This window comes from Apodemus sylvaticus, chromosome 18, assembly GCF_947179515.1.
Source record: "Apodemus sylvaticus chromosome 18, mApoSyl1.1, whole genome shotgun sequence".
Taxonomy (NCBI): domain Eukaryota; kingdom Metazoa; phylum Chordata; class Mammalia; order Rodentia; family Muridae; genus Apodemus; species Apodemus sylvaticus.
In genome coordinates this window covers 14542818-14564195 of record NC_067489.1, presented here as the reverse complement: position 1 = coordinate 14564195, position 21378 = coordinate 14542818, and the positions used below count along the sequence as shown (strand labels likewise).

The following is a 21378-nucleotide window of genomic DNA, read 5'->3' as shown; positions in this document are numbered from 1 at the left end:
AATAAGATAAACAAAACCCATCACACTGAAGTTGGATAAGGCAAACCAACAAAAAGAACCCAAGAGAAGAGACAAGAATCAGAGACCCTCTCATTTTCACACTCAGTCTTGCCTTATCACCACCAAATTTAAAAACCAATACACTATGTTGTATAACCTCATATTGGGCAATAACGATTGACCAGATGCTTTACGGAACTGCAGAAAAATTTGTAAAATTAAAATTCATTATCAGTTACTAAAAGAAAAAGCAGTAAGAAAAATATTTTAGCTTCCACAACTACCAAAAATCACTTCCATGAGAATGTATATTTTTTAAAGACTTATTTATTTATATGTGAGTATACTGTAGCTGTCTCCAGACATACCAGAAGAGGGCATCAGATCTCATTAAAGATGGTTGTGAGCCACCATGTGGTTGTTGGATTTGAACTCAGGACCTTCAGAAGAGCAGTCAGTGCTCTTAACCGCTGAGCCATCTCTCCAGCCCAAGAATGTACTTTTAATCAATAAAGTTTATATCTAAGCCATGAAAGCAATTATTAATGTCTATGAATTTTAGAGTCAGTCATTTATAAGGTTGATTACTCACTTTAATGATTAATAATTCATGTGGTATTATGTTCTGTATCTTAGATATTTAATCTAAATATTTTTTGATCTAATGATCAAAAAAATTGTTGTTGTTTTTTTTTTTTTTTAGAGACAGGGTCTCTCTGTGTAGCCCCGGTTGTCCTGGAACTCACTCTGTAGACCAGGCTGTCTACACTCAGAAATCTGCCTGCCTCTGTGACCTCCCCCAGCCCTTGAGGATCTGACCCATTGTTCTCAAAGAATAGCAGCCCAGCCACCTGAAGCCAGCCTCCTGCAGAACAAGCAGAACCAGTTTCCAGCCTTTGGGGGAGGGTCTGGCCCTGCCTATATATTATTTGGAGAGATTCATTAAAGTCTGAGCCTTGAGCAAGAAATCATGCCTTGACTCCATGTGTTTCCCTTGCCCCCCTGTTTTCTACCCCATCTCTTCTTCCAGGGAACCCAAGCTGTTCGCAGGTAGCTGCAGGCGGCTACCTGCCTCTGCCTCCCACGTGCTGGGATTAAAGGCATGAACCACCACTGTCCAGCTGGGTTTTTTTGTTTTTAAATTTTAATTTCTACAATAAAAATCCAAATTTACATGGAAAGCAATTACTTCTTCTAGGACTAACTCTCTTGTGAAGACTAACTCTTTGGGGCTTCGGTGTAAGGCCCAGTGAGCTCCATTCTCTACACACTAAGACACCCACCCTTGCTCCTCCTGAGTCAATATTGACAATTCCTAGGGAGAAACCTTACAATCGTCTGCAGCAAGCTTAGCTCACAGCCACGAGAACAGTTTATCTCAACAAAACCCTGAACCAGTATCATCATTCCATGTGGGGTAATAAGTCATTTTCAAAATGACTTAAGAAATAATGAATTTCTTAAACCATAAACTGTGTTGAGGAATAAAAACAGGCGCACTTACTGGTGTTCCTGCGTTCACATAGCTCTGAAGCTTGCTTCTCATTTCTTTATCATTAAATTTGGCACTTCGTTTTACATAAATCCCTCCATGCTGGTACACAGAAAAGAAAAAAGAAAAAAGAGCAATTATTCTTTAAATAACTCATCACCATAGCCATTAAGGCTACTGTACTCCCAATGAGTAAAAAAATAAAACTACATTTCAGAACTCAAGCTACAGTTAATATTTAAATACTGCCAACTATATATATATATATATATATATATATATATATATATATATATATATATATATATATATATATTATATGAAACTGAAAATTCTATTTCTATAGAACCCAAGTAAAACTCCATGATGGAAAATACGCAAACATTAAATTGTTAGCAGTTACAATATTTTTTTCTTTAAAAGATTTAGTTCAAAAGCTTTTTCTGATGGACTTTAACTCATTGATTTTCCACTATCATTATATATATCATTATCATTATATAGAGTCAGTTAAAAGTATCCTTAAAATATCTGCACTCCCAGGACTAGAGAGATGGCTCGGCAGAGCATTTTCAGAGACTGGAGTTCAGTTCCCAGTACCTACATGGTCACAATCCTCCATAATTCAGTTGTAGGTGACTCACAGTTTTCTTCTGACCTCCATGGGCCCCAGGAATACACAGATACAAAAACTCAAGCACATAAAATAATTAAAAATAATAAATAAATAAAAGAGGCCACAGGAGGTCAGGAGGGAAAGATAGAAAATTTAAAAAAAAAAAAGTCTAAACCTCTAACCTTTAAGGAATTAAAATATGGACTAAGCACCATATACATAAGGCATTCAGTTACATAAAATTAAAAAATAATAAATAAACAGGCCATTGGTCAGGAAGGAAAAACATACAAAAATAATAAAATAGTGTCTACACTCACAACCTTTAAAGAATTAAGTTATGGACTCAGCTATAGAGATTGGTGTGACATCACTATGAACTAAATTTCCCCCAAATGTCAGCTTTCACAGTGACAGTGTAGGGAGACAGGGTCATTAAGAAAATCACTGCAGTTAGGTGAAATAAGAGTACTAGCAGAGGCCCTGATAGCGGAACACACACCAAGGATGTCCACTGTAGGGAAGGCCAGCCCAAAAAGCAGGGAGAAGGCTGCAGTGTATAAGCCAAGAGAGTGGGTGGTGGGAGAAAGCAGCACCACCTACATCTCGATCTTGGGGAGCCTCTCAGCCTTCAGAACTGTGAGGAAATACATTTCTCCACACTGAACACTTCAAGTTCTGAGCGCAGAGTCTGGTTTTACCTATCTGTCACTCACTAACGACTTCTGGATCAATTTCCAAACATAACTGATTGTCAGTTCTGCGCTTGTGGCTTTCTATTGAACCCCTAGGTGTATTTCTGCTACTGCACCTAACTATATGGACAATCTAGACATCTAGAACCACATCAAGAACCACAAGTAAGAGCGGGGGTAGGGGGTGGCTTAGTCGGGAAGGCTCTTATCTCACAAGTAAGTACGAGGACCCAAGTGTGGATCCCTAGAATCCATGCAAATAGCTGGGCACAGCAGCACACACTTGTAACCTAGGTAAAGGCAGGAGGCAGAGACACCTAGATGGCTGGAGCTCATTGGGTGGCTAGCCCGGCCAACTCAGCAAAGGTCTAGGAGATCATCTCAAAGTAAAAGTGGGAGGTGTCTGAAAAGCGACACCCACAGTTGGACTGAAAATTGTCCTTTGACCTCCTATGCATCCATATGTGCACACACGACCACATATTCATGTGCACACATATAGAATTCTAAACACTTAAAATGTCTGGTCTAAGGATGTCTGTCACTCAGTAGCATACATATGGCCCCATGTTCAATCATTGGTACCATAAAACAAACAAACAAAAAAATCTTTTTTTTCATTAAATGGTGTTAAATTTGAAATAAAAGATCAAAAACAGGTTACCTGAGCAAAGTAGAACCCATACAATGGAAGCCATTTTAAGTTGTCTTTCAGCACGTAGCGCACATGTCCAAGGGCGTCCTGTCGGGCCGCCAGCATGTCTGCCACAATCCAGTCAACTGCAAGGCAGAACCAGGTCAGTACCACACTAGTCAGTCAGTTCCAGCCTTCCCCTTGCAGGAACACAACCTTCTTCACAGCACTGTCTTCCTACTATGTCCTGGGAATATGGTTATGCAGGCAGAAGGCACACAGGCTCAGAGCCAACCTGGTGTACAGAGCAGGTCCCAGGCCCACTAGGGCTACATAACAAGACCTGGTCTTAAAAAAAGCTTTTTAGTTTTTTAAAAGGAAAGTATGATTAAAATGCTTAAAACAAAGCCAACTTCAGACACATAAAAAAAATACCAAAAAAAAAAAAAATGACCAACAAACAAAAAACCCTTAAATTAAGGAGGCATGTCTTTTTCCATTTGTTTTTTTGTTTTGTTTTTTTTTTCTGTGTATGTTTTTCCTGGCTCTCCTGGAACTCACTCTGAGGACAGGCTGGCCTTGAATTTAGTAATCTACTTACCTCTGACTCCTAAATGCTGGGATTAAAGGCTTTTCTCACTTCTTAAAAGGTCAGTTTATTTCAAAGATAAAACAAAGTTACGAAATACATGGCGCTGGAGAGATTTTGTTCAGTGGCTAAGGACACTTGCTGCTCTTGCAGAGGGCACAGGTCTGGTATCCACAAGCCAGCTCTGCCTCTAACTCCACTTCCAATGGATATGAGGCCTTCCCTGAGCTCCAAGTGTGCCAGGCATATGTACAGTGTACAGGCATACACACACACACACACACACACACACACACACACACACACACGCGCGCACACGCGCGCGCGCGCGCGCGCGCGCGCTTGATGCGCAGGAACTCAAACATACACAAGAAAAACAAAAAAAGTTACAAACTACTAAGTAACCCAACAACCCAAATACTAAGTAACCATGATCAACATGTAATTAAGGCTAAAAATGCTAAGTAACCATTGATTAGCGTGTAATTGAGGCTAAAAAATAGAAATTTTTTAAAATGAAGGATGAAAAATTATAAAGAAAAAATAGCAAATGAAACAAGTGTAGCTAAATATTCCATATACACAATATCTGGCAAAAGGTACTACGTCAGGAGCTGGAGAGATGGTTCAGTGGTTAGAAGCACTGTCTGCTCTTCCAGAGGTCCTGAGTTCAATTCCTAGCAACCACATGGTGGCTCACAACTATCTCTTCTAGCACGTAGGCATATATGTGACAGGGCATATATATTAAATAAGTAAATAAATAAATCTTTAAAAAGAAAGGTATCACATTACATTTTTACTAATGACTTCCTGGATACAGTGTTGAACTCTTACAATAACCAAACAAGGGTCTCGTGTCACTTACAATCGTGCCTGGTATATATGTAGTTCTTACTTTGCAGCTTTTGGAACTGTGGGTTGCAAACCCGTAAGGGGTCACATAACTGATTTCAGTAGTCAAAAATAAAAATGTGAATAAAAGTTTTTAAATAAGCAATGAGCAAAATTTAATTCAAAATCACATCCACATGAATGTCTAAGCATCTCTCCTCATTGCTGCCGTGTGCAGTTGCCACTGCAGCCTGTTTCAAACATGCAACACATGTGCTTCTCACTGTGCATGCTGTCACATATGTAATGCCAAGCAACAGTACCAGAAATGCGACTCAGATTCAAGGCCACTAGAGTGTCATTAAGTGCAGTCCATTTAGTATATATATAGAGCTTTCTGCTGTTACAGAAATATAATAGTTTAATTACAGAAAACAGCTAATATTTCATCACTGCATGTAAGTACGAAACTGGTGTACTTTTGATTGTATTACATTAGAATGTTTGATTTTTAAAAAAACTGCTATTTAATTGTTGACTTGAGTTCCATTAAGTGAAATTTTACCTAGAATTAGACTGAAATTTCCGACAATTTCCGAAATGACACTAAACACAATTCTGCCATGGTGTACTATGTGTTTATGGAACAACATTCTTAGCACTGACATCTACAAAATCAAAATCCTGGTGAATTCTGAAAAACAGTGAAATGCTCTACATCCTATAGTATCAAATATTCAGCCAAAGTCAAGTCCCTCTGTACAAATTCATCCACCTCATAGTATGCAGAATGCCTTTCATCTTTAACAAATGCTAAAATTCTAAGTATTTAAAAATAAATCTCTCCACCATTTATTATCAGTCAGTGTTTGATTATATTGTCCTTACATACCCTGGGTCATGTAAAACTTTTATGGTGAGAAAAATAAAGAGAAATGCAGAAGTGTCCTGAGAAGCAGAAAACTTGAAGACCTGAGAACAAACGGCTGCAGGTGCCTTCCTTCCATGTGAATGTAAAATGAGAAGTCAGGAAAAGTCTGCTAGGATTTGGAGAAGAATTCAAGGGTATGAACAGGGATGCTGCTCAAGTGTATTCCGGGCCACGAAAATGACAAATGGAGATAACTAGAGGAGATAATATCTAATTTAAAACAACCACAAACTATTACAGCCAGGCTGACAGTTCAGGCCTGTAATCCCAGCTATTTGGGAGACTGAAGCAAGAGTATGAGTCCAAGCCCCACTGAGGTAACTTAGTGAGACAATGCCTCAAAATGAAAAAATAACAGAACGGGAGGTGGGGTAGCTCAGTGGTGGAGGCCACCCCAGTCATGTGCATGGCCCTGGTTCTATCCTAGCATGAGGGAGAGTTGGGGATGGGGTCGGGTGGGGACAATAAACAAACTGTAGTAAATATTATAAAGCCTGGAGTTTAAAGTTTACCAAATTGGGGCACTTTCTCACAGCTATAGTATAGTTCTTGACCATTTACAATTCTTTCAAAATGCATATACAAATGAAGTATCCTAGAATTTTATGCCTTAAGTGTAAATAATCAACTTTCTAGAAAAATCTTATTTTGTATTAGGGATTACAAAACAGTTATTTCTAGCTATATCTTAGAAATATAACCAACTCGGTGAGAAGAATAATATAAAAGGTGTCTATAGAAACAATGAGAATTTACTCTGTGAAGGCTCTATGGTAACAGTTCTCAACCTTCCTAACTCTGTGCCCCTTTAATGTAGTTCCTCTTATTGTGCTGATCCTCAACTATGAAATTATTTTGTTGCTACTTCATAACTGTAATTTTGCTACCGTTATGATTTATAATGTAAATATCTGAGATGTAGGATGTCTGACATGTAATTCCCTAAAGGGGTTGTGACCCACAGGTTGAGAGCCACTGCTCTGTAGAGTTCACTGGCCAATGAATATCCTGGCCAGTGTAAATGAGATAAATAAGTAAACAACCAAATTTGGTGTCCTTTCCCAAGACTTTTATTTTTTCAAGCTTAGGGAACAATAAATCTGTTTTTATATTTAAATAAGCAGTTATATTTTGGACTCTGGTATACTTTTTAAAACTATTAATACATAAATATTTTAAAATATGTTATGCATACAAGATAAACTGCCCTGAACCATGACCTTAAATTTGAAAATTTTAGTAAAAACACTTAAGAAGTAACTTACAAGTCAGGCATGGTGACAGGCTTGGCCTTTAATCTCAGAGTTGGGGAGGCTAAGGCAGGTGAATCTCTGTGAGTTCAAGGCCAGCCTGTCTAGATGGTAAGTTCAAGGTCTGCTGGGGTTATATTGTAGGACCATGTCCCAAATAAAAAAAGTACAGTCAAAGAACACAATGTAGATTCAATACTGTATTCTACTCAAACACACTGCTTCAGACACAACACTGGATTAAAACATAGAAGGAGATGTATTACATTCACATAAATATCTGTATTCTGTGTTCTGGCAAGAATAATTTAATTTGGTTAAGTCAGACTCTTTAGCAGTAATCTAGCCATCTGGCTAGCCATCATGCCATGTTTGCACTAACTTGAAGAGAGAATAAGAGGCAGATAAGCCTCATTTTCCTTGTCTGTATAGTTGTGTCTTGCTAGTTTATAATTAGTAGTGTTATGGTATGACACATAAGGGTTTATACCCATGAATCCAGCACTGGGTTATAGCCACCATCACTCACAGTACTGCTAACGCCACCCATATGCCAGGCACTGTACTGGGTTTATGACTGGAACTATGTGTACACTGCCTTAAAGCTTCTATCAATAGATATTATTCAGACCCAACCAACAGGCTCAGAGAGCCTGGATGCTCTGCCTGCTGGCATAGAACATACAGAGAAGCACACATGAGCAGGGGTTCCCAGAATGCAGAGTCCTCAGCTTTATGACCATCTACTCAACCGTATATTCTATTAGAAAGGAAACTGTCATCTAAACCAAATGAACAGGAATGAATTTTAAAGGCAAACAGTGTCAAAAACAGACAAGCAAGAAGGAGGGGAGGAATCCCAATTCTGGAGTTCGAAGTTTATATAAGTATAAATATAGATATAGATATAGAGACAGCAGGACACCAAGTAAAAGCAGCAACTGAGACATGTCAACTCTAACATAAACATCAACTCTACTTGAGGATCAGGCCAACAAGTACTAGGTGAGGGTGAGCGGGCTGAACCAACAGCTGTCCCCAACACTTTCTGTGAGCTACGTTTTCAGAGACTGTGATTCTTACACTCTTTTTACCTAAATATGTCAGTCCCAGGAACCAAAGCCACCCTGGGTTGCTGGCTTGAAGCCTCTGGAAGCCTAGAATTCATGCAAATTCTTCCATGAGCAGTTTTATCAGAGAAGACTCCATACTTTCTTCCATCGCATAGAGTAACATGCAATTCTGATACAGTTCAGTCTGGTATGTTCCCAAGTTGTGGGTTTCTTAAAGGCATTCAAAAATGCAGCGTTCTTAGGTTGTGTTACTTGTTTGGGGGTGGAGGTGGGGGTGTTGCACATATGTGTGCCTCAGCAGAAGAGTTCTTGTTTAACATGCAAGGGGCTCTGGGTGCTTTCTTCAAGTTGTCAAAATATAAAAAAGAGTGTTCTTAAATCCCAAAGGCTGGCTGTTATCAGACCTAGCAGGTCACTTGGAGGCAGGGTCAGGGAATGACCCTCTAAACTAAGAAAGGAACTGGCTTAGTCAGTGTGGCTTGGCTTGAATCTCTTGCTTGCCATGTTACCTTCAAATCTCAAACACCAAGTAGGAACTCTTACTGCTGCTCACTCACAGTGTGTTCCCCTAGGCCTGCTCTTAAGGAATGCAAAGCCAGCTCTGAAGACAGTAAAATGATAACCACAGCTGCGCCTTCAGCATCGCTGTTACTGCATGGCCTCCAGGAGTGCTAGAGTACATGGTGCCACATATCCTTGTAGGACTGCAGTTCCATTAAGGAAAGGGTATTTCCATAAAACTCAGAAGCAAGATGCTGATGGGAAACTCTAGTTTCTTGCAATGGGATCCACTCTGATCAACAGAACTGCCACACAGCCCATGCCCTGTCCTGGGGCCATCTAGATACTTGAGCCAGGCAAAAACCCCCCTCACCAGCAGGAGTCAAACTGTGGTGAGAAAGGTCGGCCAGTGTGTCTGGTCAAGCTGGCTAGAAGCAGACAGTCATTCTGGGCCATTTTGTGGTTCTGAAAGTCAAATGCAGAGTCTGAGCCAGCCTCACAAACAGGACCCAGGATAATGCATCTGATATCAAAATCCCTATAAAGCTTTGGCCCCTGCTCCATCAATCTGACTCAATTCACCAGTGTGCCTAACAAAGAAAACTTGTTTCAACTCCTTTACCTCTGCATTAGCTATGGTACAAGTGGTACAAGAGCTACAATCCCTACAAGGATGGGAGGAAAATGAAAGCCATCAGCACCAGTGACTTTCCATTCAGAACATCTTCACAGTCGGGTTCTTTTAGCTTTGGAATGCTAGGTACTGAACTTTTCAAAGCAATACAAATGAACCATAGAAAGTTTGCACTCAAAGTAGCTGTGGTTTAGAAAATACATGAAGTGGGATTTTGGAAGAGGTGAACTATTTGGAGAATTAAAGCACACTTTAGGCAATCATTTGGCCTCTCGGCTGGGGCCCTGCACCTGTGAGGCACCTCATGGGGAGGACCTTCATGAAGGCACTGCAGGACTAGAGGCCTAATTTTCACAACTCATTGATAATCATTCAAAAAGAGGTAGTTTTAAATATTTGATCCAATTGAAAGTAAATACAGTTCCATACTAGAAACTAGTCTTGTGCCTTCTCTGATGGAAAAAAATAGCAAGATAGAACTAAACCACCAGGATTAAAGAGGCAACAGGAGCTACAGCTAATGATAACAACACTGTGTCCAGGAAATAAGCAGTCAGACACCAGCACACCAATAAGCAGCTTAATAACCAAACATATAGAGTGGAAATGGTGGCAGCGTACAACTGTGATCTATGACTGCAGAGATGGAGGCAGGAGAATTGTGAGTGTGAGGCCAGCCTGGGCAACATAGAAAGAATATGTTTCAGAGTAAATAAAAGGCTAGGCAAGAACTAAGAACTAAAATGTATACACTTGGGTCCACCAATCCCACTTCTAGAAATATAACTTACAGACAGAAAACTAAACTAAAGAGTTATTCTGGAAAATAGGGAAAAAGAAAAGCCTTGAAACAAAACAAAACATACCTTTCACATTCTAACCTTACTCTCCCCCCCAAAAAAGTAAAATAAAATTGTAAGCCAGATTCAAAATCCACAGCAAATTCATGTTAAAAACAAAAACAAAAACAAAAAGCCACCTCACTTTGCTTAAATATATAAGATTACTATTTTAAAGGCTGGAGACAAAGCTCAGCAATTAAGAGTGCACATTTCTCTTTTAGAGCACCCCAGTTTAGTTCCCTAAACTCACAGAAGGCAGCTAACGCTCCCTGTAACTCAAGCTCCATGGGAAATCCGATGTTCTTCTTCTGGCCTCCATAGGCAAGTGTACTCACAAGCTCAAACCCACAGACAGATACATAGACACATTAACAAAACTAATTAAATAAATGACCTTAAAACATTATTTTGATGGGCTGGGGATGTAGGTCTGATGGGACAGTGCTTATCTAGCTTGTATGAAGTCTTGGATTTAATACCCAGCACCACATAAGCCAGGCATACAAAGCACCTGTAACTCCTGCACCTTGGAGATGAAGGCAGGTGTGTCACAAGCTTAAAATCATTCTCAGCTACTTAGAGAGAGTATGAGGCCATTCTGGGTCACATGAGATCCTGTCTTTAAAACATGTGTGTGTGTGTACATATTAATGCTCATTTACCGTTTCTAGAAAAACCCAAATTTCATGCAAATGAAATACAAACCTGCGCTTTGATGATTTGCTAAATATATTACATTTTCTTTATGTTTTGGCAAATCTCCATATAGCAATATCTAAAAGAGAAGACAAAAAGAATCGTTACTTTGACAATTAAAAAAAAAAGAATGTGAAAGACAACTGACAATCACACAATGTAACTACCTCCATTCATGACTAACAAACAGACTAACAAACACTGGGGTTCTCCTGGGAACCCCCCACACACACACCATGAATAGCTCCTGCTTATAAAGTTCTTAAATGGAGGACAGTGACCATAAAGTAAGGCAGAATGACTGATAGCCCCGTAAGAACAATCCATAAGAAGTTATTGATCGCTAATATATATAAAGCTCTACAGTCCAGTGGAAGGGACAGACATATACATAGTAACGTTAATGGGGCATAACACAAATATTATAAACATACTCTATATTTTAAAGATTTGTAAAATGGAGAGCTGCTGTATCCTTTGGGTATATTTTAGTAAGTGAGATGAAAGGGTTTCTGAGCATAAGACCCAATGAAAGCTGTGTGCTGGAGTCTCGTGTCAGTCCACTTGTGTATGGAACAAAACTCAGGCTAATTAGCTAGGGGACTCCAACGGAGAGGCTCGAAGGTTCCCTGTGAGCGGGAACATAAAGTCAGGGTCACTACAGCACGTGCTATACCACTGTACCTCACACACACACACAATTTAAAATGGTCTATTTAAAGTCTTTAGAGAAAGGAACTATTTTCCTTTTTTTTTCCAAGTAAATTAATTAGATGCAGACAAAGCAAATACTCTTAAAATAATTTTCTGGTTACATAGTTTTTAATTTGTTCCGCGGGCATGTAAACTACTTGAGAGATGGTGTCTCTCCCCCTCCCCGCCCCCCTTCCCTCCTCACTGGCTCATATTTGGGGTGTTTGCCGTCCAGCTGGTAGCACTGTTTTTATTTGGGGGGTGGGGGGGCAGGTGGAACCTTCAGGAAGTGGGGGGAGGCGCTAGCTGGCAGAAGTAGGTTATTAGGGCCCTGGTTCTGGCTTTGTTCTACACTTCCTGCTCATTATCATGTGAGCACACTACTGTTGCCACCCCTGAACTGCTCTGCCAGCCTTCTCTCTGTGAGGGACTAAATCACCAAGACTGGGAGGCAAAATAAACCATTTCTCCCTGTCTTGATCACTGTTTTGGTCACAGTGACACAGAAGAACTACAAAGTTTAAAGGTATGCTCTTCATTTATCCCAGTAAAGTCCACCATGTTTAGCAGGAAAAAGTTGAAATGTAATACATAGTGAGGAAAAACATCTCATTGTTCTCAAATATAAACAATGTTGTTGAAAGAGTAACTCAACCCAAAATATGCTCTTTTTGCATAAGAATGATTTTGAATAAAAACAGCAATAATTTTGAATAAAAACAGAAAATAGCAGGCACAAGAAAAGTTCTCTGTCCCGCCCCGGTCTTCGGCCTAGAGCTGGAGTATAACTTCCTATGAAAGAGGACACGAACTTCCCATTTTTAAAGCAGTTCCCTTCTTCAGCAGGCAAACCTGAGCGGCCAGTGTGAGTCTGTGTAAGCACCCTGAGGTGTGTAGCAGCTATTTCCCCACACTTACTAGCCCATGTAGTTGCTTCCTTTACCTTTACACTAGTTACTGTTTAATCCTAAGGCTTCTCATTTCTTCCAACTTCCCTCCTACCATGTGAAAACATTAGCATCAATAAAACAGAAAATTTCTCTACAGTCAATATGCCTTTGGTCATTTAATTCCCAGGCCTTGCAAACACAAGCTGAACACAAGGTTGTATGATCATCACTAAGACCACAGGCTGCAAAATCTAAGACACAGAGTAAGATTTACATTTAGACCCTAGCCCTCCATCTTACACAAGAAATGGATGTGATATGTCTGCTTTCTCTACACCTATCTCACTAACGGTAAAGTATAATATACTAAGTGCTACTCACAGGATTGCAGTGGCATAAATGAGACTACATAAGTTACTTCATATACACATGGTACACCTGAAACAGCTATCTGATAAAAATCAATGCCAGGAGTGATGGCATACAGGAGTGTGTGTGTGTGTGTGTGTGTGTGTTCAATAGTTAAATTATTTTTGTATCTAACACACTTTTCATCCAAAACTGCCATCAAGGAAAAGAAATACCCAACTAGTCCATATCCCTCCAATTACACCCAAATGCAGCTACAAGGACATTGACTGTGTGCATAATTTATTTTTTTCAAGACAAGGTTTCTCTGTGCAGTCCTGACTGTCCTAGAACTCACTCTGTAGACCAGGCTGGCCTCGAACTCAGAAATCCGCCTGCCTCTGCTTCCCAGAGTGCTGGGATTACAGGCATGCGCCACCACCGCCCAGCCTGTGTGTACAATTTAAACTCTGTGCTTGAAATCATTTGAAGTGAATTCTTTGTTTATAGGTCCATGAGACAGTCATGTGCCTTGTCTAGCCAACCATGGATAGCACATACAACTGGAGAAGTAACCCCACAAGTTTCAAAGAAGCTGAAAACTTTCCAAGGCCTGTATGGTAGCCAGCTTGAATGGGTAAATGATGATGTAAACAAACCTACTCCAGTGCCAATCACATAAAAGAATTGCATATACTATTGTACAACATTTTAAGTAATAAGAGACTTTCTAGCTTGTGTACTTACTATACTAGCTATTTTGGGGAATTCCTACATATTTAAAAAATATGCTCACACACTGCATGTATGGCTTTAAAAGGCCATGTTGACTGGTTATGCTAACTGGTATAACCACACCTCCTCCTGTTTGTTTAATAAAATCACCCAAGGACGTGTTCTAGACGTGTCCTTGTAAAGAAACACAGGATTTCCACCTACTAAGGGATTTCTACTATAATATGTACAAAACCTGTGGTCTTTTTCTGAGTCCAATTTGAAATGTTTCATTAAATAAACAATAAATTTACTAAAATACTAATTAGTAAAATTATACTTTGTAACAAGGTTAAATTAGTAAACACAATTATTTGATTAATGATGAGAATGCACAATTACCATGTGAACTGAATAGAAACTTACATATCATAAAACTCACGCTATCAGCATGCAGGTCTCTCTCAATATTTTCCTTACTTCAAAAGGGCTCATTTTTTTTTTCTCACCATCTATTACCTACTACTCTCTGAACTAAAAAATATAACATACTATCTCATTTGGTCTTTGTATTAATTATTTGTCTTATTCCTGTGTCACAGTGCCTGACAGGAGCAATTTTAAGACAGATTTATTTTAGCCAAGCCTGGTACTTATTCCTTCAGACCCAGCACTCAGGAGGCAGATGTAGATGGACCTCTGAATTCCAAGACAGCCAGGGCTACAGAGATAAATCCTGAGGGTGGGGATTTATTTTGCCTCACAGTTTAAGAAAGGATACAGTCTTTCAATGTAGAAAGGCATGGCAGCAAAAGTGTGAAGTAGTGGGCCACACTATGGCCCCAGATGGGAAACAGATTAAATTAAATAAATAAAATGTTTCGTTTTAAAGAAACTTTTTTCACTCTGAATAATAACTGTAAGAATAATAATATGCAAGAAATCCTTAAGAATAAAAAAGCTAACATAAACAATGTCTCAGGAAGGAAACAAAACATTCTATAGGTGCTCAGAGCAGTGACATTCACCACGATCCATACAAGTCACAGAGTCATCTACTAATACAAAGAACAGCTCCAACCTCACTTAAAAACAACAAAAGCAAAATTCTGGGATTCTGCAACATTATTTTTTCTTTCCAAAGTTATTTGTTTATGTATTTATTTTGGTCTTTAACTCATTACAGTTACTGTGTCTTGTTATAAACCAACTTCTTTCTATCCTAAATGACAGCCATTTTATCAATGTACATCACTGGTCCCTAGCCTGGAACTTAATATGACTCTTCTAGATGTGAACTCATTTATTTCCGATCCCTGAATTCCCATAGACATGGCCTGTGAACTACCTCTCACACGCACACAGCGACACTCAAATACCTTCCTAACACTTCTATCTGTACTTGCCTTTAATGCCACAGGAGAAACAAAGTAAACCTTGGTGTGCTCCAGTTTTAAAACTTCCAAAAACCACAGGCTTTCAAACCCTCAAACAAAGGTTTCTCTGTTTCTTGGCAGTCCTAGAATTCTTTTACACTCTCTTATTTTACCCATTTTATCATAGTCCTAGGGGTTCAATAGTCTCGGTAAATGTGAACCTCGTTAGATAAACACAACCATCTTAACAAACCATTTAAAAGCCCCCATTCCTTAAAAGTGAAATTTAACACAGGGTCACAGAACCTCTAGAACAGGATTCCCTGTGAGGTATCGGCCTTTTTGTTCAACAGGAAGGTCATTCTCCTTTTACTGACTACAATCATGGAGAGGAGACAATATACACTTTATGACATAGTAATTTCATGCCAAAATGAGGTTACTGATGTAAAAAAAGGGAATGGTGATGGCAGACAAGGACCAGCACATGTCTGAACTGCACCTGGCGTGTGTACAGGGGCATCGCCATGTGCAGATGAGTGCTTGAGAAGGCCAGAGACACTGGATCCCTCTGGAACTGGAGGCACAGGCTGTTGTGAGCTGCCTGACATGGAAGCAGTGCAGGTCATCGGGAAGCACAGTACCTGCTCTCATGCTCTGAGCCACCTCCTCAGCCCCCATATTGGTTGTTTTTAAAATAGACCTGGAAGGATTCTTTTTATTCTCGCCACATGTACTCTTTCACTACACCGACCAGCATCTCTACCTGGATTGTCCTAATGTCCTCCACACAGGTCCTTTTTCAGAGCACTTGTTCAGAGAAACTTTTCTAACCGTCTACCCTCCACCCAATAGGCTAAGCGAGACCACACAGCACAGTCAATGTAAATGGTCTTGTGACTGCGTGTCCCCCTACTCATAAGTAAGGTAGCTCCACAGTTCTCCACCCACTAGACACCAGCACAGCACTGGAAACAGTGCACACGTGAATGCTGGTCTATGGGCACACAGATGAAGACCCAAGTTCGCAGAACCCTTTTGGGAAAGTATTACATTCTCTAGCCATTACTATCAGCCACTGTCTAAGAAACAGTAACATGAAAATTCAGAAAGACTTAACTTGTAATTCCATTAAGTATCAATTCCCAAGTTCCCTCAGACCCTCAAAATTAGATCTATTTACAAAAGTTCTCTGAAGAAATCTAAAGTTTCACAGTAGACTACTTCTAGACCTAAGGAATGTATGTGTAGGGGAAGCAGTAAGGAAATGACTCCAGTGTCTCAGTGTTTGATTGCATCTGTTATTTAAAATAGAAAAATAAGGTGTTAAAAGACTACACAAGCCCCACCCAATATCACACAGCACAGGTTGGGCAGAGGACAGCCAGAGAAACCCTGCCTGCGTGGGTAGAGTGGAGGACCCCCACCAAGATGAACAAGTGTTAGAGAGATGGGAAAGAGAAGTGGAATGGTGTGTGCACATGGAAGAGAGGTGGGATCAGAGATGCTAGGGAGCTGAGGAACAGCCTGACTGAGTCGCCTGCACAGTCACTTGAGGCCATGGGGAGGTCCTGGCCCATATGACTCTGCAGCATGGGGGCAGGGAGGAGTGTTTCCTGTGTCACTGTCTATGATCCATGTTATCACCAAAGGCCGTTCAGATATCCCTTGTCTAGGCTGCTGCCTCGAGTCATGTTATGTCCGAGGACAGCTGGCCAGACCCCTCACCGGCTGTGGCACTCAGAAGAGCATGGCAGTGTGGGAAAGCTGGCCCTGAGGAAGCTGAGAGCAGGAGAGCTGGCATTGCCTCTTGTTGACTACGGCACTTCACCTCGCCTCTCGCCTGGGCAGCATAGTGGAGCTGGCCCTGGTGATATGGATGCAAGAGAACTGGCAGGCTGACCAGCTCAGCTACCACTCTGGCCTAGATCCAGGGCTCAGAGTTGGCGCACACCAACATCTACCTCACCTTATCTATGAACTGCTGGAGTGCTGAAGGGGCCTGTCCAGCAGATCCTAAGCTACATGATCTCTGTGGCACCGGGCAACCACAGAATACTGGAGAAGAATCCCACTGAGAACCCAGTATTATTAACAACAGTGTAGCAGAAGCCACAGGTCTTAAACCAAATCAATGACTCATTGCAATGAGCATTTGCAAGTAACGCTGTCTGAGCGAAAGTGTGTACTGTGGGACACACCATGACAGACCATGGCTTCCACAGACAGCTGGTTTAGGTTGTTGTTTGTTCTCTTCTTTTAATTATTATTTTTTGTTCTCATTGGCAGAGGGTGGATACAGAAGAACAGGAAGAGGAGTGGGACTGGAGCGCAGCATGTGAAACTCACAAAGAATCAATAAAAAGTAAAACAACAACAGCAACAGCAACAACAAAACTACACAGGCAGAAGATCTGGGAGAAAAAAGAATACAGACTATTCTCAAACAGGGAACCACAATGTTGTCTTATAAAAGACTTCAAAAGTGAGACATTAAATACCAAGTTTATTTATGTTTACACAAGACATAGAAACAAAATCTTTGGGGGGGGGGGCTTTTTGGATTTTGTTTTTTCAAGACAGGGTTTCTCTGTGTAGCCCTGGCTGTCCTGAAGCTCACTCACTCTGTAGACCAGGCTGGCCTCAAACTCAGAAATCCGCCTGCCTCTGCCTCCCAGAGTGCTGGGATTACAGGCGTGCACCACCACCGCCCAGCTGAAACGAAATCTTAATCATATTTTTCCGAAAACTGTCTCATAAACCTCTCAAGTTAGCCAGTTTCCTAGCCAGATTTAAGTTATGTTAGACTAGAACTACACCTGAGAAACAGTTTCCTGAATCAAAGGCTTTGCTTACTCTGCTTAAGCAAAGGCACACCCAATCCACCCAGCTCTATGGCTCCCTGCTAAACAAAGCAAGTAACTGGGGATTTGAAAGAATCACAAGGATGATAAACAAGCAAAAAGGAACAGAACTGAGCACATAAACAATTAACATGTTTTTAAAAGATCAACAATATGGATTCCAATGAATATCTGGGCAGAATGCGGAAAGAATTCAGACTTGATACAAGGGTCAGACTGGATAACCTGTGAGTCCCCTCTAAGTAAACATATTTCATCCCAGGAGTTTAGCTGCCTTCAGCAACGTTCAGATGCAAACTTGACTAGGGAAGGGTTTTGGATATTGGATAAGACCGTGCCAAAGAAAGAACAAACCAGTTTATTTGGCCACCAGGTAGAAAGTCTTTGTTCTGAGAGTCTAAAAGGAGCTTCTGTGCTTCTGTAGAAGCCCTAGAAGCTAAGCGTCTGTGCACTGTGCATCAACAGCCACACCTCAGACCTAAACACTACCTTATTCCCATACTTTCCAACTACTCTATTATGTAAGCAGGTACAATGAGACTTTTAAACTTATTTTACATAAAAGATCTCAGCCAAGGAGTGGTGGCACAGATTTCTATAATCCTAGCTACTCTGGAGACCCAGGCAGGGTCCCAAAATTAATTTGTGATCAAAAAATAACACAAGATTCTCAAATCTTATCAATACTAGGATGTGGGCCAGGGGAGATTAGCAATCAAAACCATTAATGGGAAATATATTTTAAAGTAAATTCTAATTGTTAATAACAAATTTAAGCAGTACGACGGAGGCAAAAGCATTCACCAGGCACTGAGGAGACACACATTATATCACTAGATGGCTGGTCTGCAAATACCAATAACCAGTTTTTATTGGATTTCACTGCAATGAGAAGAGAGATACTCTAATACTTGAAAACATGAATTAATTTTGGGGAGTGGGTGAGAGTGGTGTATGCACCGTGTGTGTGCCCATGCACACTCCCTGGCAGCTAGAAGGCCTCTCCCGTCCTGCTCTATCGTTCTCTGCGCTTCTCCCCTAACGAAGGGTCTCTACTAAAATTGAAGCTAGGATGGCAGCAAGCAGGCTACAGTGATCCTCCTTACCTCCACCCACCACAGTGGTGGGGCTACAAACACGCTTATAAAAAACACGCTTGGCTTTTAATGTGGTTGCTAAGGATTCGTACTCATGTCTTCATGCTTAGTAATAAACACTCTTACCCACCAAGCTATCTCTCTAACCCCATATCAACGTATCATCCAACCACCCATCCATTCATCCATCTATCCATCCATCTACCCACCCACCTACCCACCTACATACATACATATGGATCAAACTCAGGTCATCAGACTTGGTGATGGGGGTGTCCTTGACCACTGAGCCAACAGACCGGCCCATTCACATTAGCTTTTAACAACTTAAAAAAAAAAATGCTAAAAGGGCTGTGGTGATGATTCAATAAGTAAAAGAACTTGCTCTGCAAAGCATCAGGACCTGATTTTGAACCACTAGTGCCCACATCTAAGAAATTTTGAGCATGTCTGCACATGCCTGTGATTTCAAGTGAATTTAAGACAATCTGAGCTACTGAATGAGACCCTGTCTAGAAAAATATATAAACAAATAAGAAAAGAAAAAGATACTCATTCTTTATCATGACTACTATAGTCTATGTGAATATTTATCTAGAATCTTTAATTAAAGATGTGATAAATTCACTTTATCTCAACTAAAGATGGTAGCAACACGGTTGCTGTCATTTGGGGGGGGGGGTATCACATGTATAAACTTTCAACTTAAAAGATACCTTACTCTTCCTCACACCTATGATGCAGGGGCAACTGAGGCCGTCAGCCTAAGCTAGTCAACTGATACCAAGAAGGATTAGTACAATTTTATTTCCAAGGATTTTATATCTGTCATATTTTAAACATATTTTTCATTTATAAGGCTCAAAATTATTCAGTCTTTATAAAGAACCTGTCTAGAAATAATCTTTAAGTTGTGATCTGACCATATAAAAGTATGAATAAGGGCAGTGGTGGCACACGCCTGTAATCCCAGCACTCTGGGAGGCAGAGGCAGATGGATTTCTGAGTTCGAGACCAGCCTGGTCTACAGAGTGAGTTTCAGGACAGCCAGGGCTACACCGAGAAACCCTGTCTCAAAAAACCAAAAAATAAATAAGTTTTAAAAAAAAACAACAGTTATGTTGCATCTAAGGTATGAGGTCTTGTTTGAAGGATCTATCCATTTTGTTGGGTTTTGGAATACTACCAGCTATCAGGAAACAGTCATTTCAGAATCAATTAAGAATCAAAAGAGGGCAAAAGAGTTGGCTCAGCAGTTAAGAGCACTTTCAGAGGACCCAACACTTACACAGTGGCTCACAACCATCTGTAATTCTAGTCCCAGGGGATCCAATGCCCTCTCCTGGCCTCTGGAGGCAGGCACATGGTACACATACAAAGATACATACCTTCAAAACACGCATGCACATATAAAAATGATAAAATAAATAAATGTTTAAAATATTAAGAGAGTACCCAAACATGAGCAAGAAGCCAGTTGTTACTCAGAATGCAGCTTAAGGGAAAAATCAGACAGCTTAATCATATGTCTGCCTAAGGAATGCATGAGCTACATTTACAAATTCATAAATAAAAAAATGAAAGTATTATAGGAGAGTATTTAAGGTAACCAGACCAAAGGATGGCAGCCTCCTCTTATTTATGTATCAAACCAAAAACAAAAATGTCTTAGTATTTACTTATACTCAGTATGTAAATAACTAAGATGTAACAACAACATATTGAGTACTTAGAACTAACTCATTTTAGAAGACAATGGCGCTTCCAAAACTCTATATCTACATCCTAAGCCTTCAAAGCTGTGCATGTTCCCTTATTTTGAAAACATCCAGTAATGAAACCCAGCTCACTCTCAATTTCACAGTCTCCTGGGCTGGCAAGATTGCTCAGCAGGTAAAGGTACTTGCTGCCAAGCCTGACAACCTAGATTCAATCCCTAGGACTAACATAATGGAAGGCAAGAAGTGACTCCAGAATGCTGTCCTCTGGCCTCCACACCCAAACACACACCATGGAACACGGGCGCCACACGGGAAAATAAATGTTCTGTTTTGTTTTGTTTCGAACTGGTCTTGAGAATGCACTGAAGGACTTGAGATGGCAATCATCCTAGATTATCCAGGTGGGTCTCCAGGTTACAACCAATGGCAGACATTCCCACAACACAAAGGGCGATGGATGGTGGCTTGAGACAGAAAAGGGGAAACGTCACTGACTATGAGGCAGATACGCTTCTAGCCAGAGAAAGTGGCCAGCATCCAGAGAAGACCAAATCCAGGAGGGAACGCTAGCCAGCCTAAATCTTGATTTCTGACTTCTGGCCTCCCAGGTTGTGAGAATAAACTGATCTGTTTAAGCCACTAAGCCTGAAATGATATGTTGTGTTAACCTTAAGAAATGGGCTTTTCATTGCGTTAAAGAGACTTTCCTTTTCCTTTTTTTTTTAAAGATTAAAAATAGATTTGAAGTATATATACTGAGAGGTAGGGCATATAAGCACGTGAGGGCTGGTATCTATGTAGGTCAGAGGTGTCAGACCTCTACCCTAGAGCCAGACTTACAGGTAGTTAAGAAACAGCCATTGTGAGTTTTGGGAACCAAATCCAGGT

At 40.4% G+C, this 21378-nt stretch overlaps 1 protein-coding gene across 1 annotated transcript in view; it reads right to left on the bottom strand.

Annotated features, from left to right (window-relative positions):
- The window catches only part of Agpat5 (1-acylglycerol-3-phosphate O-acyltransferase 5), a 36027-nt gene that overhangs the window by 11559 nt on the left and 3090 nt on the right, over window positions 1-21378 (bottom strand). Inside the window, exons 2-4 of the mRNA XM_052161966.1 lie at window positions 10797-10866; window positions 3468-3583; window positions 1505-1594 (exon numbers count right to left, since the gene is read on the bottom strand). Of these exons, the coding sequence (XP_052017926.1) occupies window positions 1505-1594; window positions 3468-3583; window positions 10797-10866 (276 nt within the window). The remainder of the gene's footprint in view (window positions 1-1504; window positions 1595-3467; window positions 3584-10796; window positions 10867-21378) is intronic.